The following is a 16,855-nucleotide window of genomic DNA, read 5'->3' on the forward strand; positions in this document are numbered from 1 at the left end:
AGGATCAGGTGAGATCCCAGCTAAGAGAGGTCGAGAAGGATTGGGGGAAGGCGTGTGAGGGTTAAAAGAAGTATCGATTCGAGGTGTAGTGGGTCGACTGTTGGCGGCGGCGGCGGCGGGTGCTGCTACTCGTGCTGAATCAGAGAATGGATTGGTGTATTGACCACCACCTCCACTACTGCCACCAGAGCCCTGTTGCTGACGAGAGCCGGCTGGTAGTGGTTGATAGATGGTTTCCTGTTCTTTTTGTTTGGAGGCAGCAGAGGATCCAGTCGCTCGACCAGATGTAGAGAATGCGTAGGGCTGTTGTCGTTGTTGCTGTGGCTGTTGAGTAGATGATGTGAATACTTTTTTGAACATGAGTGAGGGAGGGGGAGGGCGTGTACTAGGGAGAGCGATACACGAACAGGTCTAATGAGAGGCGATGACGGAGGGGGCGAGGGCGAGGGGGGAAGGTAACGGTCTATGAACTGTGCAAGCGAGTGGACGCAGTAGTAGTTTCTCTCAATCCACCCCTTCTTCAGTCCATCATACACTTTGTTGTAAAAAGAAGCAGATAGCAACAGTAAAGTGCAAAATGAGACGTGAACCTATCGAGTCCTAAACAGAGAACAAGGTGAATGAGAAATGACCAGCTGCTGCTGCTGCTCGCTGCTCGCTGCTCGCTGATGTTTGGCTCTCCTCTGCTGCCCTTCCCTCTTTTCCATTTTTTCTTGCCCTTCACCGCCACCCTGGTTAGTTTATACCACGTGGGTTTTATTTACAGTGTCACGCCCAGGACAGCACGAGGGGGAAGGGGGCTGCGTGGCGCGTGTCAAATGTGGCACTTATAGCATCACTCTGCATGCATAGGGTAGTACGCTGGGGATCGAAAGGTTGGAAGGATGTACCACCATGGCTCCTGACGGTCACTTGGAGGAGCGTTGGGTAGAGTCAAGCGACGGCTGAGCCTCCCAGCTGTCTTTGATCCCGCGCCTTGACTTGCGACGGTGGAGACCCCAGTCAAATGAGTATCAGCACCCGCTTGGGTCTCACGAGCTTCGTAAAACGTTCCACCTTCATCTTCATTCTCGTCATCGCTTGTGTATTCTCGCTGGGGTCGATTGTGATAGTAATCGGTCCCCTTGTCGACCCACTCATCATCCTTGATGGTGTACGTCTGATCGAAAGCTCAGCAATTGGGCTAGCGTCCCGTCTCATCGTCAAACTCACAGGCTTGAGTTTGAAAGTTTGGGATGCCTTGAGGTCAGTAATTCGTGGCTCTTCTGGCTCTTCTGGCTCTTCTGGCTCTTCTGGCTCTTCTGGCTCTTTCCCCCCTACGCTCGTCGGATGCGATGTCCTCCAAGTATCACGCTCGGGAACATCGGGCAGATTGACGAAAGTCGTCGTGCATCCATCGGACGACTTATCCCCTCCTGCAGAAGACATGGAGTAAATATACGTTCAGCTTGTGCACTGTAGGCTTCAGTAGTACTGTATATCGTTACAGTATGAGCGGCAAATACGTGTGAAGACTGAAGGAAAAAGAGAGTGACTCAAAGAGCCTTTGAGGGAGACTCATCGTCCCAATCTGAGAGAATGCAAGACCTCTCATCCCGTATGCGATCCTTTGATCACCTTTTTTACCCCCCACAAAATCCATACAAAAGGGATGTTGTGGGACGAAACGTTTCGGTCCACTCCCCCGTCATCGCCTCCTCGTTTCCGACTTTACCAACTTCTGACGACATGTATCTGACTGGGATTGTTCGTTGACTCTGACTTCGTGCTCCAGAGGATTTAAGACGCCTGTACACTGCATGGAGCATAGAGAGAAACGACTACCTTTAGGACTCTCGTCTGAGCAGCAAGATTTCTACGGGCAATAGGTCACACCATCGACCATGCAGGGGGTTCACGGCACCGTCTCAAACGTGGGACTCCGATCGGGGATTCAGAAGACGCTTCCGCATCGATGATACTGAAGACTTTCATTATGTGCATACTCCTTGACGCCCGATGACCTGTTACAAGGGATGGATGAGAGCTCTGTCCTGCCGAGGACGGTCTAGGCAAGGTCTGGAGAACAATAAGGACTATGTTTGATGACAGAGACAGTGGACCAGTCCCTAGTGGTATATAGAGGTATTCCATGTCTAGCGAGATCGATGCATTTCTTTCACTCTACCTGTAACATGACCATTGAGTGCTTTTCCAGGACACACGCACCTGCTCATGCCCCTTGAGCTGATCGTTGGCTCCTCAGCCAGTCTAGTAACGTCTGCAAGATGGTTACATTCGAGGTGCTTGTTGATCCCTTGTGACTTTAAGACAATTTCGATTGCCTAGAACTTTTCGCAGTGGCCTGCTTCTCCTCATCCTCCAGGTGGGATTGCAAACTGTCGATGATACTGTCTATCTCGGAAGTCTTGCCGTTGCTGCGTTAGCGACTCACTCCGGCATGGTACATAAAGCATTGATGGCCTCACCGGATCGTCGACCAAGCCCAGCTTGGCGATTTTCTCAAAGATAGAGTCCAGGGCATCTTTCGCGGATCCCTACGAGTGATTGGACGGTTAGGGTTCTCGGTTGTCTTTCAAAAGGGTGATACTTACCGAGGTTTCATTTGCATCGCTCATGTAGGGCTCGGTGGAAGACCCAGGGTCGGAAACCACATGTTTGTCCACGTTATTTCCACCTTCAGTATCCTTGTGGTGTTGCTCAGACATACTGCTAGTTGTTGCGTCTGTTTGAAAATGGTCAGAGACGAGGCTGTGTATGATTGTGAAAAGCAGTCTTTCAGAAACTTGAAAGAGGAGGAGCGGACGCCTGTCACGTACACTGTTCTTATAGCGCTTGTGTGTCCATCGGACTCTGAACATCATGGCCAGCAGAGGGCTAGGGGGTCAAAGGAGATGCGTCTAGGTGCATGTCACCTCTGACCAAGGTGATTTGTGGTATGAAACATTCCCACGATCCCTGGTTTCACGTCCCGATGTGAACTTGGCGACCCTTGGGGTTCGTCCGAGTCATTCCGAGGTCTGCGTCTCCTTTGAGGTCCTATTGGGACCGGGCCTTGACTCGGAGAAGGTGAGTCACTTCGCGTGCTGCACCAACGGCCATGATTCGGATCGCGAGTCAAATTCGCGCTCATACTACGACTCATTGGCAGGAGACAATCTCCGCCACATTGCACAACTGAGAACGAGGGAGGTCGGACTGTGAGGCTTGTGACATTTTGGGAATGGGTTGACGCCCGTATGGATCAGACACTGCCTAAGTGATCATCATGCATGCTGGGAACAGAAGGAGCTCATGATGGCCGCTTCCCGCTCTGTCAAATCGATGATAAACGGGGAAATTACCCGCTACTCGAGGAGCTACACGGTAGAGACTTCATCTGACGCGGATTTCTCCGTCGCCTGGACTTCCGTCGCTAGTTGCGTCTTGGTGATTTTGGCTTGCTCATCGTCAGACTCGGCGTAATGTACTTCCTCAGTCTCGTTTGCAGGATCTTGACTCTCGCCCCATCCAGTGTATCGACGTCTGATACCCCTCGTGGAGCTCACTGACTCGTCCGAGACGTTACCATCGTCTTCTTCGTCGGTCTCAAAGGGGAACTTGTTGGTGCGGCTACGACTGATAGCTTTTATCGAGGCATCGTCGTCGGCCTCGTCGTCCTTCACGTCCTCATCACCCGAGTCAATGGGACACTGGATAGTATACTCAGCTAGAATGCAGCTGTCCTCCTTGAACTCCTTACTCACTTCGGTGTCTTGCTGCGTGGAGTCAGAGTCAGCCACATGGGGGGGCGATGTGAGCTTGAGACACCCGCTGGGAGGAGCGTGCACTGTTAGCCTTGCTACCTGACTCTGTGCTTGTATCTTGGCCGGACATCTTGGGTAATGCGCTCAAATAATGATGGTATTCTACGTACTGTATCGTCGGCTGGACGTCAAATTTGTATATCGGTGGAAGACTTGCCAGTAGCTATCGGTCAACCGACGGTCTTTATACCTCTTGGGCCTTCCGATCCTCTCACTGTACTCTGGTGCCAGAGCAGTGTGCTCCCATGCTCGCACACTCTGTTTAGGAGATGGTTCCTCATGTAAGGAGACGACCCCTCAACATCCTTTGTGGCGGACGGGCTCCTGGCTGTTCGAGTCCCACCTGCAAGAGTGCAGCGACTGAGGTGATGCCGCCCGCAAGGTGGAGGCTTCTCAATTCGCTGAGTCACGTATCAGACATGGCTGGACCCTTGAAAGGTGTGTATGGATGACATCAAGATGCCTGATGTTCCCGTGGCCGTCGCATACGTCGGTGCAGATATGGTCCACTGCTGACTATCTGCCTTCTGACTATCACTCTCTCACATCAGGCAGGAGACGGAATGCATGAATCGAAGTCAAGATGCTTCCCCATCTGATGGGAACCACACTCGATGGGAACCACACTTCGCTCCACTCAGGCTGCCTAGTTAGCTGAACAACCATGACGACCGCCTTCCTCCCTTAACCCTTGACTTCGGAGTTGCAGCAGACATTCTGCGACCATCTCTGTTGCCGCCCAATTCGATGCTCTCTTCGTGGCTCTTAGAATGTGAGGACCTTTTGTCCTTGTCAAAGAGGGATGAGCCGAACTTGACTGGCGCTGAGGAGCCATTCAGGGAGGCAAGTGAAGCCAAACCACCCAATGACGACTTTGACCTCCTCTTGGAACTATGTTCTTTCTGCTCGCCGGACATTTTCGGTGGGCGGTGCCTCGGACCGGGCCCGGCCTTGGTCGATGAGGCCGTCTCTGTGGGTGTCGATGGGACTGAATTTCAAGGTGCTTCATTATCATCTGATGAGGTCACCCCTTTGGCTTGGGGCCTAAGATCCTCTCGGAGGTTCTTGTTCCCCTCGCTCGTGTATGCATACTCTCCTCGACGAGATTTATCAGCCTTGGAAGTGACAGTAGCCGCTTGGGGAAAAGTCGAAGCTCTGTTGGGAGTACCTGCAGCTGGCTCGAAGGCCGATGTGGCAGTAGAGCCCGGTGGCCTTACCGAGCCAGGGGCAGTGACACTGCGTTCGGGTATTCTGAATGGCTCGGGTGTCCCAGCAATGGAAGGCATATCGTCTTTGCTGTGAGCATCACATTCCCTCTGAAAGAGCAAAACAGGGGCTGCTGAGCTCGATGGCTCTTCGGGCACGGTTGGAGGCGGAACACGGGTTGCGCTAGATGATGTGGTTGCGATCGGAACCCGGCTCGTCTCGTCTGACGTCTTTTCACGCCCAATAACAGTACTCTGCATCTCCTCATTGGCCGTGATGAACTGTGATTTGGTAGATGCGAAGACAAAGGCCTGAGTCTGATCTGGAGCTGTCTCTTCGTTCGTGGTATCATCCTCTGCAGGTAAGTGCAGCGGGGTTGGCATTTCGTGGCTTGCTTGGGCAGAATTCTCCAGACCGGACACCCGCTCAGGCGCAGGAAGGCGTATGGGCTGAGGTGTGTTCTTCAGCTGTGTGGTGAACCCAAGCGGTATGGCGGAGCTTTTGGTCTGCGAGGTCGCACTTGAGACGCTTGTGGCAGCAGCAGCACCCGCAGAAGTGTTTTCTTCTGCCACGTTGGACGGCTGTGGCACAGATCCTTCAGTATCTGGGGGGTGGAGTTGTATGCTTTCTGAATGTCCGGCAGGTTGACCAGTCAGCCGATTGGTGTATGAGCTCAAAATTGTCGGTGCTTGGCGCTCCATTTTGTTGTCATAAGCCTGCGAAAATCGCCTCTTGGGAATCACAGTATCTGGCCCGGAGGACTCGGTGTCGGCCGTCGTCGTTGGATCATGTGTGGCATTGGTTTCGGTGTGCGTGGCTGTGCGTGGCGGAGCTCGAGCGATGGGCGCTGGAACTTCCCACCCGTTCTCAGTCATCGGAACTGGGTCCAGAGCGGGCTGTGAAGTCTTCGCAGTCAGCGTAGACCCGTTATTTTCTTGTTCCACTCGTCCCGGAGCGGGGCCGATCCAGGCTTCGATACGCGAGCCGTTCCAGAACTTGTCAGAGGCGAGAGGCATGCCAAGCCGGTCATACTGTGCCGAGGATTCATCAAAGCGATGCCTCCTTGAGGGATAAGACGTTCTGATCGGAGGGTATTCTTCAGGAGGATAGTATCCTTGGGGCCTAAACTCCTGAGAGGATCCGTATGAGTTCCGGTAATGCGGGACGTAAAGCGGCATATCTTTTTGTTGCAGCTTAGAGCCGATGCAAATCTTTTGTGGACAGGAGGGATATATGGAGCGAGCAAAAGGTCTCGTTCTTAGCAGTGCTCCTCATTATCTCACCACTGTCAGCTGGTGGAGGCTCACTCTCATATAGTCGACTTCAAAAATCTCTTCTCCGGACACAGAGGAAGTGCATTCAAAGGATCTACAAGATGACACAGGTTTCAAGATATTGTAAAGGGGCAACAAATACTCCAGAATAGAAAGGATTGATACCATTCCTCCTCCCCGGTCGAGACCTGCCACGGCTCATGCCCTGTGCGTAGTGCAGGGCTTGAATACGGCGGCAACGCTCGGACCCTCTGTCGTCGCAGCGGAACTCATCGAGCCCTTCCGAACAATGTCAAGGCCTCGCGATCCCCCTGAGCCACTCTCGTCTATAACGTGCATATGAGAATGAGAGCGCAGAAAGAACGACATGTTTGACTGCATCGACTACAGTGCAGTCTCACATATCACAATCATGCCCTTAGGCAGGCCAGCGCGTCTCTGGGATGAAAAGCACTGATTTGGCTTATCAACATTTGCATGATCATCAGGTCAGGAACCATGAACGAGGCTTTCGTGATCGCCCTTTCGAGGGTTTCGTCTGACCAGATGCCTTCGGCACTTCTTGCCCAGCAGCTATGTCTTGACTCTCTTCCCTCTCTGAATCGCGTCTTCTGTGATGATAAGACTTGGTGCTGCTCGAGTGGGCCAAAAGTGCAGTACCAAATTTCACACTCGTCGAATAGTGCCCGCTTTGTTGTTGCAAAAGTGATGCCAGCCTACTGACGGGAGCCGTGGATGTTCTCTCTTCACGATGTCGACGTCGATGATGACGACGCCGACGGTGCTCATGTTCTGATGAATTCTCTGTGAACTTGTGGTCCTTCTCTTCTGCTCCCTCGGCTGCGGTAGCGTCTGGTTCCTCAGATACTTCGTCCTCACTTGATGAGTTCAGTGTCTCTGACTCAGGTGACAGATCCTCGCAGAAGGACTTGCTATCTGCATTGTCTACGCTCCTGAGAGCGTAGCCGACTGGATTGAGAGACACGGCCTTGTCTGCTACAGCCTTGCCCTTGGAGAATCTCGCAGACTTTCTTGCGATGGCCTCAGTATCAGTGGGCTTGGTAAAGACTGTCTTGGCGGAGCCAGGCGACGAGACCGTAAGACGCTCGCTTCCGGCGGGCTGAAGCGTCTGAGATCCTTCTGACCGCGGCTCTACAGTATCGTAGGTTTGGCGCTGCTCCGCGAAAGAGTGCCAAGGAGCCTCCGAGTGAGCCGGAGGCTGAGGTACCGACGGAGGCACAGTCGGTGTCGTAGAGTGTATGCTGCTCTGCCGAGCTTGCGAACTGCATCCACCCTTCTCGTTCCCTTGCTGCGAGTGGGACACAATCTTCTCACTGGCGGCTTTTGCCTGTGTATGGCTGGATGATTTGACGGGCGCCGAATCTTGTTTGTTGTTCTCATTCTCCCTATCTTCAGGCTGGTCTTCAACAGTTGCTTGACGACGAGCAAGCTTCGTGGGTATTGTCAGAGGGGGATCGTCCGGAGTGGATTTACCCTCCGGCGGCGGAAGACGTATGGTCCCTTGGCCACTAGCTCCCGAGGTCTGACCTTCAGAGCTACGGGGTTCAATCGGCTTCTTCTCCAGCGTCGACTCTGTGGCACTGGAGATGACAGGAGCAGTTTTTGGGCTTGCCTTTTCCGTTGACTGCGATGTTGCCTCATTAACTCTCAGCTTCTCCATCTGAGGGCTGAGCGAGTGAGCGGCTAGAGTCCCAGTTCGTGAGTTCCTATAAGAGCTCAAGGCGGGATTCGCTTGCCTCTCCATTGAGCCTGTACCCCGGGTGGAGCTTCGTGTATCTGGTTTTGTGGATGTCGTATCAGCAGTCGTGGCACTTTGCGTGGCGTTGGACAGAGTGTTCTTCGAATCACCATTCTCCCCTGCAGCTCTGGAAGCAGGTACTTTCCAGCCTTTATCTCTGTCCATTCGGACTGGATCCTGACTTGGACCAGTCGTCGAGACTCCCGCTTTGGCAAATGCTGACTTCGTTTCTTCCGTGTCACTCTCTTCGAGCTCCTCCACAATGGGACCGTGCCAGTCGGGATCTGAGTCTGGGATCGCGGATGGGTCGACCACGACCTCCGGAGTACGTACTCGCCTTCTGTAGGTCTTCGGGCGTCGACCAGACGTCCAAGCTCGGGGAGAAGTTATCCGTTCATATGTGTCATATGTATTGTTGACCCCTGAAGACCACACATTTGGTCTAGTGTTATAGTTTGATCGCTCTGCAGCTGGGTCCCACCTATCATGACTAGCTCGACGAAGATAATCATAAGAACCGGAGGAGGTCCTCTTTGAATGCCGGTAGTTTGCCATAAAGTCGCCAAGTAGGTCTTCAGCCCGTCACGATCAATCAAATGCAGAGACTGCCCGATTCTCTGGATCAAAGACATACTTGTTCTGCTTTTAGCGGACAGCAATCATATAGACACGAGAGGTATCCTACTGCGAAAGGCTCCCAATCAATCTGGAGCCGCACGGTCAAAGGAGCGGCCAAGTGATACGTGTCTCGGCCATGGGGCGAATTTCTCACTATTTGCATCCCTTAATACAAAGGATATCTTTTCTCTGCGAATACGTGATGGGTGGTCAATTGTCTTCAGATGTCCGCCACAAAGGCTTCAAGCTTGATACTCACGACTTCACGGGAGGGTCGGTGGCCGTACACCTTTGCTGCGATGACTCATGAGAGATAAGCAATCTGCCCGTAGCCCATGCGCGATCAGCTTAGGGTGGCTATGGAGGACAGGACGATGTACTTCGAACAAACCATCACCCACGGAAGTCCGGAAGGTGCAGGTGGGTCAGAGAACGATGAATCACGTGAACGAGAGCGGCGTGTTCTTTGACAAGTGCCGCCCTCTTAAGCCACTTCAGAAGACGCAGATGACTCTGCTGATGAGATCAATCGTCGTCGAATCACCTGACTCACGCTGAAGGGGATTGTAGGGTTGTCAAATACACAATACCGCAATTTAGGCTGACGCGGATTAGTCATTTGGCACTGCCAGACCATCGACGTGTTTATGCGCATTCGGCACAACCCTAGTGAGGGGGCTGTCGGGCGCTGGCATGGGTTCGTACGAATGCATTCCTCATCACGCTGCTGAGGGAGCTGATGGCGAGAGCTTACGTAATATGTATCGGATCACTCGCGTCGGACTGGTCTCCACTTGAAATGCATGCTCAGCACTATACTATGTCGAGACCGCCGAACGATCCCAACAGCCCTAAAGTCACCGCTGCGTGTCATTGCGGGTCGATCAAGTTGACTTATCCAAAGCCGACCACCCCACTGACGGATTGTCAGTGCTCAATCTGCATCCGTCTTGGCGGTCTCTGGGCCTATTTCACTCAAAGCCAAGTTACGATTGAGATACGACCCGGGTTCCACAGGTCATTTTCCGGCAACCTCATCCCGCCCGAGGGTCTAGATGCTCATTTAGCGAAAGAGCCGAGCGACTTTAGATATGGACTCGGACCTGGAGTCGACACGTATAGCTGGGGTGACAAGGATATCCTTACGTGCCGGTGCAAGACTTGCGGATGTGTGACGCATTGGGTCCCATCGGACAAGTGGGCAGCCGACAAGGTGGGAGTGAACTGTAGGATGCTGGGAAAGGAGTTGTTAGAGACATTCGAGGTGGTGAAATCTCCAGGGCCGGATTGAATGACCGGACCCGGAAAACGATTGAAGGAGAAGCAAAGGCCTCCGCAAGCCAGTCAGTCACATTAGTCACAGTACAGCAGCGTATTTCCTTCGCTGTCCTCGAGTCAAAGTCAACCTGGTGTGAACGCGTTTTGTCAGTCCATTGCGCCGATACCCATGCACCAGTCCATGCACTCGAGATACCATAAATCAAGACCTTGCGCATTCGCTTACGACCTTGATTCTGCTCAGCTGATCAGAACATAAAACCACTCCTGACTCTCGATCGATCCCGTCGACTTGGGCGGGAATTCCTCTCGCCATCCCTGTTCGAGCCATTCTTTCGGCTTTGGCCATGCTGATGCTTCCGACGTCTCGCACTCGTTCCATCATTGTCCCGTGTGTCACCATCTTGGTCGCCGTCAGGCATCATCGGCGAGGCCTCTTCCTGGACAGGCGGAGCGTCCAGCTCTTCGTGTACAGATCCGAGAGTTGTGTCATAGGTCTGAGCCGTGACCGATTCTTCACTATGAGGATGGCGTTTCAGGCTCCGCCCTTTGCCACCATGGCTCTCTGAATTATTGGAATACGAATGTCTACGCGTATGGTGGGATCGATATTGTGAGCTCTTCTCTCGGGTAGGATGTAGGACTGTTCCTTCTTCAGCTCTAGTGGCATCATTACTTGTATCCATCCGGGCGTTTGCGACCTTCAACAACGGATATTCCTCGCCATCTTCTGTCACTGGTTCACCTCCCAGGTCGGTGTCTAGTCTGGCAACCCCCATTGAGTCATAGTAAGCGTCTATGGCCGATTGAGTATGAGTATCGTCGCTTGTCTTGCGTCTGTGAGACTGAAACTTCTCGCTCGGTCCTCGCCTCTCAGTCGACGACCTGTACTCGCTTCTTGCACCGAGGTTGAAGAAATTAGAAGCAGCCTTCTTCGCTTTTGACCACAGGCTGACGCCGCTCGCCTTACGCGGACGGGACGACCTTTTCCACGAGTCGACGAGTTCGTTGCTCCGTCTGCCTGTTTCTGTCCTCTTGGAAGTTTTGATAGCTGCACTCTCGCTTCCCTCGGCAAGATTTTCGTCGTCTTTCGCACCCTGGTCCTCCGTCACGACTTCGCTTTTTCTTGTCGCTCTGGAAGTCTTCGATGGATTCGTGACACGGGTAAACTGGGAATCTCCACGCCTAGATGACTTGCGTTCAGCAAGGTGTCGGGAACGCCGGAGGCTTCCATCAGCCTGTAGTGGGTCCCTGTGCCTCTTCTTCCTGTAAGCTTCCCTGTGAGCTTGGGTCGAATTTCGTGGCTTTGAACCGCCCTCCGCTGGTGATCGCTTTTGGACCTTTCTGACAGAGTCTGTCATGGCACCAAGATCAGGATGACTCGTGTCGATCTCGTCGTGCTGTTTCTCCGTATGCTCATGGGCTGCGTTTGTCACAGCGCTCGTGTCCCTCATGTCGTGACTAAGAGGCATCAGATACGCTTCAACATCCTGTGCCTGCACACCAGGCTCTGAAGAATCTCTTTCGGCCAGAGTGCCATTAAACTCCACATCGAATCGTGCTGTGATTCCTGTCCTTTCGGTCTGCGGAGATCTTTCCTCCCCCTTACGACCATCCTTCTTACCCTTGCGGGACTGGTGTTTTGACTTGTGTTTCGATTTCTCAGCATTTGAATTCGCTGATTCGGCATTGATCGATTCGGAGTGTACATCAGTATCAGGTATCGTAGTCTCAGCGATGATATCGTTAGGAGCATCAATGACTACGGGCGGCGGATGCGCCTCTGATCTCGCGATCTCGGAAGCTCTCCCTCTCTTGCTCCTTTTGCCTTTCCTGTCCTTCTTGCCTCCTGGATTCGAGGCAGCGACGGAGGCTGTGGCATTCTCGATCGTTGCGTCGTCCGTGACCAAAGCTGTGTCAGTCTCCAGTTGGACTTTCATGGATGATGCAGCTTTCAGGTCCGCCCTTCTTCTACGATCAAGCAAAAGAAAGGAATCCGATGGGACGGTCGTGTCCGGTAGGGCAGATGTCAGTGTATCAGCTTCGGTGCTCAAGGTAGTATCAGGTGAACCCGGAGATCCTTCGATATCTGGCTTGATCTTCTCATTCGCCTCTAAAGGACCTGACGGCTCGGTCCTCTGCTTTGCCGATACTGTATTCGGATGGATGGTTTCCGATCCATTTAACGCTGATTCGACTTGTGCAGCAAACTCTGGAGGGACCTGATTCTTCTTCAATATGGACTTGAGTGTCTTGGGTGCCTCGCCAGTCTTTGCAGCCTTGCTTGAATCACCAAAGACCAAGTCTGACGTCTCCGCAGTCTGCTGTTCAGAGATGGCGGGCATGGCGAGATCGATACTGAAGGAATCAGACACTGCAAACGTTATTAGTGTCGAGTCAGATCGATGAACGGACGGATTGACTTACAATCTGTATCGTCGATACCTGCTGCTTCGGAAAGCTTGGGTATCTTGGCTTTGTTTCTGTGCATAAATCTCCCCTCTGGCTCAGCAATTGCCTCCTTCTCCGCAGCGGCAAGTGCCTGCCACTCCTTGGAGTCATTTATGAGCTCTAGACCAGCATCCAGCGAGGCTGCAAGTTCAGACACCGCCGTATCACCTTCTGCGAATGAATCTGTATCCTTTGCTCTATCCAGTGCTTCGAGATTGGCAAAACTCCAGCCCGGTCCAGTGCCGAGATGCGGCAAGTCCGGGTCGCCACCGACCTCCAAGTCTGAGAGATCATCATTCCCTTCGAGGCTCGAAGCCCCGACGATGACGTCCCTGCTAAGGTCAGAAACAGTCTCAAGGTCAATATTGGCCAGATCTTCTGTAGGCAGATCGTCCACCTCATCAGCATTGAACGGCGGCGTCTTCGGGCCTGGTGAAGGAGGCATTGGCGCTTCGGGAGGGGTCTCAGTGCTGCCTCTGGACTCGCCGTCGCCTTTAGGCTTCGCCATGATGTGCGAAACTTCCTATAGTGTAAGACTCGAACTATGCGGGGCGGGGCTTGGCCTGGCGTGCGGTAAAGAGTAAGTTTGCGTTCTTGGGATTCTGACGAAGACGAGGATCACGCGAGGTGATCAGAGTTTTCTTTGCCGCTTTTCAGAGGACGAGAATGTGAGTTCGATGAGTAGTAGACTCCGGTGAATCAAAGGATGTAAGACTGGAACGCGCGAAGGAGAGTAACATTGACCCCGTTGGGGGGATGAATGGTGAGAAAATGATCATGATTGGTCTGGGTTCTTGATGGGAATAGGAGGAATTTCCCAGGCCGCCCGAAGACACGAGCAATCTAGCTGATATAGGTTCAGCAGATTTCTCCAATTCAGTAACAAGCAGTTCCACTCACTCTGCCATGATCGGGACGCACTTTACCTCAATCAGCCTGTCCACATATTCCCGAACGATTAATAGCTTTCACCCATTTCTCATCTCGAGACAGATGCATTGCAATATCGTTACCTCGTAGTGGAGAGCTTGGCGCGTCATTGCCCCTCTTCATCAGCTCTCAAAGCCTCCTCCGCCAACTGCATAGCCTCCCGATCTAATTCGAGCTCCGGGACCTCAGCGACCTGTGCTCCCACAGGCGCTCTAGCCGGCTCAGCATGATCATTCAATATTTTCTCAGCTCTGACACCTCCAGCCACGCCAGCAGGGGGAGGAATAGGATGACCTTCAGGATCCTCAGCCCCACCGTGCCATCCTCCTTGGTCTTCCGCTGCGTCTGTGACTTCGGGTGCGCCGGCGTCCAGTCCTACAGGGTTACGTAGATCTTCTGGGATAGGAGCATCCCCTGATACAGGTTGAACCGGAGGGTGCGCGATGTATGTCGATGCTTGCATGGGAACTTCATTCTGCGGTCCGACCGGAGCGATAGTCTTTTCCTCGGGTGGAGCGTTGGGGTCTTCGAAGACGTTTTTGATGGGCTCAGGAGCCTCCTCCTGGTACACCAATGAGCAGAGATCACAAGACTGACTCGGGTGGACTCACCACCATGGTGGTCGTAAAGTCATGACCGAGACCATCATTGGAACCGACTTTGGCGCTCGTTTGAGCGATAGCAGAATGCTTGTACTGAGACATATTCTCATGGAAGTCGGCGCTGAGAATGGTCAGCTTCCTGCGATGATAGCAGCTCTTCTCTGAGCTCACCATGAAAAGTCCCAAGTTTTGAGCCATTTAGCCCTTTCACACTTGCCCCTTGTCCACGGTCTGGCGTATGTAAGAGGGCTGAAGTGGTTGTAAGACCAAATAACGAGAATGAGCAGTACAGCGGCGATCTGCACGCGTGTTCGAGGTCGTAGGCGAGACGTGATATAGTCGAAGACTGTGCAGAGGAGCAAGACGGCAAAGTAGAGAGCGGGGAGATAGTGGTGCAGGAAGAGCTGTCGCTGCATGAGGAAGAAGGGAAGATAGTGCAGACCCCAAGACATGAGCAGGAAGGCGCATGTCTCGTCGTAGAATGCGGTTTTGGCTAAGAATATATGAGGTGCTGTCCACATTATCGGTCCCAATGAGCTCACGAGCATAGAGGTCTCTGTAGCCTCGCTTCGCCCGGAGGATCAGTAGACCCCGCACCCCAACATAGAGAGCGATGGCGAGTGTAGAAGTCCACCAAACAACAGGATTACCAACGAGATACACTTGGCGATGATCGTGAACCCAGAAGTTCTGGACAGTGTAAGCTAATGACCCAACATGGTGGATGAAACAGCTCACGATGCCTCGCCTCAACCAAGGCCAGTGCTGAGGTCTTGAATCGTATGCGTGTCGATCCGTCAATCCGGCATTCGTACGCCACATGACGGCTTGTAGCTCAAAGAACTTTTCGAAAAAGCTTGGTCGTTGATAGTTGACTTTCTCAGCGTCAAATGCCACTGTACCGTGTGTCAGCTGGATCGACTGTAGGAAGTGAACAGCTTACATTGAGGGTGAGTGTTGGTCTCAATGTACCATAATGAGTTCTCCCAAGTAGGATTTTTGTTGCAAGTCACCTGAGGAACATCAGCTCTTAGCTTTCATTTTGACGCATAAGCTCACCTCTTGCTGCTCAAAGCCCCAATCTGGAAGTTTGACCTTGTGAGAGAAGAGATAGCATCCGGACAGTGCATGTCGCAGGCGGAATTCCGATCGAAGGGTGCGAAGGCGGTGTCTCGCTTGACGATCCCGCTTGCCTCGGGTCTTTGGAGCAATCTCAACGATGAAATCGTCATTGGCATCTCCGGCGAACCTGCCAAAGTCAGTAGAGAGATCTTCCATATATGGCACTTGAGCAGACTCACCCCTCGTACCCGTAACCTGACACTTCATTCTGAAACTCGACATCACTGACTGGCGGCCTGACATCGTGACTGTGAAGTCGCTTGAAGGTCGATGTGTGTTCTAGTCGGATCTTCGATCCGGTAAGGACATAATCAAACGGCAACGTGTCCCAATCATACTGCGCGTCGTCTACGCTGGAGCCATTGGTGATTCGCCAAAGGTTGTTGTCGTCTCGGTGAGGGTAAAGCGTGATCTGTTGTTCTGTCCAAGGTGATCAGCTAGGGCCGGTCCAAAGAACAGAAATGGCTGGCTGACTCACGTTGAGATCCGCCTGGGTACGCATGTGGGTGTGAATGCAGATATCCACCCTGTGTGTGGACGTGTCGAATAGACACGATGGATCCAAAGCCGACGTCTAATGACGTCAGCTGCTGTCCTTCATCCTCAAGAGCATGACTGACCTGCATAAGTGTCCTCCATACCGTGCCCTTGGAGCGTATGCTGGAACTCTGAGCTCATGAACCCATCGCCTTCTCCCGACTGGTTCAAGATCCAGAAATGAATCTGGAACATGAACATGTAGAAAATGATTGGCACCACGATCAGACACATTGCTCTCGCGGCAAAGTGTCGGAACAACATCCTCGGAGTGACCTTGAGGTTCCCAAGAAGCAACCAGAGTTGTCTGAGGGTTCCCAAACCAACAGTGGCGATAGTGAACAATCCTACCCATTTGCAACTCAACGTCGCGCCAAGTCCTAATCCTACCAGAGTGAGGTATCTCCACCAGGGCCGGGTGAAAGCTCTTCCCTCCGCGTCGAGATTGGCAAATCTGACCCAAAAGTACATGGTCAGAGCTGTAAAGAAGACAAGGAATGAATCGAGAAGGATCAAACGAGATTGAGCGATCAGTGCGTTCTCAAATGTAATGAGGAGGGATCCTAGGATGGCAGTGGCGAGGGAGAGTCGAAGCGCTAGAAGGGTCAAGAAGGAGATGGGGATGAGGGCGAGACCAAGGACAGCAGGGAAGAACCGCATGATGACATAGGGAACTTTGGGTCCGAGGTAGTCTCTGTCAGAGGGACGTCAGGATCGTCTAACGAGGATTCATGATAGTCACCCACTTGCCGATATCCTTGAAGTCAAAGTTGCCATCGAATCCCCCGATAAACGCAGCGAGTGTGATTAGCAGTTTGGCGAGAGGTGGATGGACGTCCATGAAGAACCGTTGGCGGATGTACTTGCTGGCGAAACCACCAAAGTGGACCTCGTCAAAACTGGGAAAGGGTGTGTCAACGAAAGCGTCCACACCCACCCAAACAGATTCCCTGAAGATACCACTCACACAACAGACGTAGGATAAGAGAGCCTCCACAATCGAATGAATGCCCCTAGGACGGAGACTATAGCCAAGATGACCCATTCTCTTCTCTTTAAGCCTAGATCCACTTTCCCGACCCTTCTTCGACCTCCAAATGAAGCGACGTCGACGGTGGGCGGCGGATAGAGATCCCGATCTCGAAGTTTCGTATCTGCGTCAGACTCTTTCATCGGTCCAGCACTCCCAGCACGTCTTCCTACGTTCTCATCCATCCCTATGCCTGTACTTTGGGCAGAGGACGAAGCGGCCGTAGGGTCATTCAACGAAGC

The 16,855-nt window shown here is 52.7% G+C and overlaps 8 protein-coding genes across 8 annotated transcripts; 2 read left to right on the plus strand and 6 right to left on the minus strand.

Annotated features, from left to right (window-relative positions):
• Positions 1 to 835: 835 nt before the first annotated feature.
• On the minus strand, positions 836 to 1,428 carry BD324DRAFT_607302 (hypothetical protein; the record flags this gene model as incomplete). Its single annotated transcript, XM_022014060.1, has 2 exons — positions 836 to 1,159; positions 1,213 to 1,428. The coding sequence occupies 2 exons, from the start codon at positions 1,426 to 1,428 to the stop codon at positions 836 to 838; spliced, it is 540 nt and encodes a 179-aa protein (XP_021874065.1).
• A 1,931-nt stretch (positions 1,429 to 3,359) lies between these two features.
• BD324DRAFT_668370 (hypothetical protein) lies at positions 3,360 to 3,995 on the minus strand (the record flags this gene model as incomplete). The annotated part of the gene is made up of 3 exons (XM_022018925.1): positions 3,811 to 3,995; positions 3,747 to 3,758; positions 3,360 to 3,692 (listed from the first exon to the last, which is right to left on the minus strand). Exons 1-3 carry the CDS (start codon positions 3,874 to 3,876, stop codon positions 3,360 to 3,362), a joined length of 411 nt encoding a protein of 136 aa, XP_021874066.1. The 5' UTR covers positions 3,877 to 3,995.
• An 806-nt stretch (positions 3,996 to 4,801) lies between these two features.
• On the minus strand, positions 4,802 to 6,190 carry BD324DRAFT_679307 (hypothetical protein; the record flags this gene model as incomplete). Its single annotated transcript, XM_022019035.1, has 1 exon — positions 4,802 to 6,190. One exon carries the CDS (start codon positions 6,188 to 6,190, stop codon positions 4,802 to 4,804), a length of 1,389 nt encoding a protein of 462 aa, XP_021874067.1.
• A 580-nt stretch (positions 6,191 to 6,770) lies between these two features.
• Positions 6,771 to 8,600, minus strand: BD324DRAFT_607304 (hypothetical protein; the record flags this gene model as incomplete). Its single annotated transcript, XM_022014061.1, has 1 exon — positions 6,771 to 8,600. The coding sequence occupies one exon, from the start codon at positions 8,598 to 8,600 to the stop codon at positions 6,771 to 6,773; it is 1,830 nt and encodes a 609-aa protein (XP_021874068.1).
• Positions 8,601 to 9,474: 874 nt separating this feature from the next.
• Positions 9,475 to 10,138, plus strand: BD324DRAFT_617182 (hypothetical protein). Its single transcript, XM_022014890.1, has one exon. The coding sequence runs from the start codon at positions 9,484 to 9,486 to the stop codon at positions 9,952 to 9,954; it is 471 nt and encodes a 156-aa protein (XP_021874069.1). The 5' UTR covers positions 9,475 to 9,483; the 3' UTR covers positions 9,955 to 10,138.
• Positions 10,057 to 11,091, minus strand: BD324DRAFT_617183 (hypothetical protein). Its single transcript, XM_022014891.1, has one exon. The coding sequence runs from the start codon at positions 10,718 to 10,720 to the stop codon at positions 10,190 to 10,192; it is 531 nt and encodes a 176-aa protein (XP_021874070.1). The 5' UTR covers positions 10,721 to 11,091; the 3' UTR covers positions 10,057 to 10,189.
• A 324-nt stretch (positions 11,092 to 11,415) lies between these two features.
• Positions 11,416 to 12,366, plus strand: BD324DRAFT_617185 (hypothetical protein). The gene has a single exon (XM_022014892.1). The coding sequence runs from the start codon at positions 11,679 to 11,681 to the stop codon at positions 12,165 to 12,167; it is 489 nt and encodes a 162-aa protein (XP_021874071.1). The 5' UTR covers positions 11,416 to 11,678; the 3' UTR covers positions 12,168 to 12,366.
• A 1,062-nt stretch (positions 12,367 to 13,428) lies between these two features.
• On the minus strand, positions 13,429 to 16,756 carry BD324DRAFT_575507 (putative Dolichyl-phosphate-mannose--protein mannosyltransferase 2; the record flags this gene model as incomplete). Its single annotated transcript, XM_022013131.1, has 12 exons — positions 13,429 to 13,884; positions 13,934 to 14,045; positions 14,096 to 14,417; positions 14,467 to 14,614; positions 14,663 to 14,820; positions 14,868 to 14,937; positions 14,984 to 15,173; positions 15,226 to 15,466; positions 15,525 to 15,620; positions 15,667 to 16,277; positions 16,330 to 16,482; positions 16,551 to 16,756. The coding sequence occupies 12 exons, from the start codon at positions 16,754 to 16,756 to the stop codon at positions 13,429 to 13,431; spliced, it is 2,763 nt and encodes a 920-aa protein (XP_021874072.1).
• Between the last annotated feature and the right edge of the window lie 99 nt (positions 16,757 to 16,855).

This window comes from Kockovaella imperatae (assembly GCF_002102565.1).
Source record: "Kockovaella imperatae strain NRRL Y-17943 chromosome Unknown BD324scaffold_2, whole genome shotgun sequence".
In the NCBI taxonomy this organism is placed as follows: domain Eukaryota; kingdom Fungi; phylum Basidiomycota; class Tremellomycetes; order Tremellales; family Cuniculitremaceae; genus Kockovaella; species Kockovaella imperatae.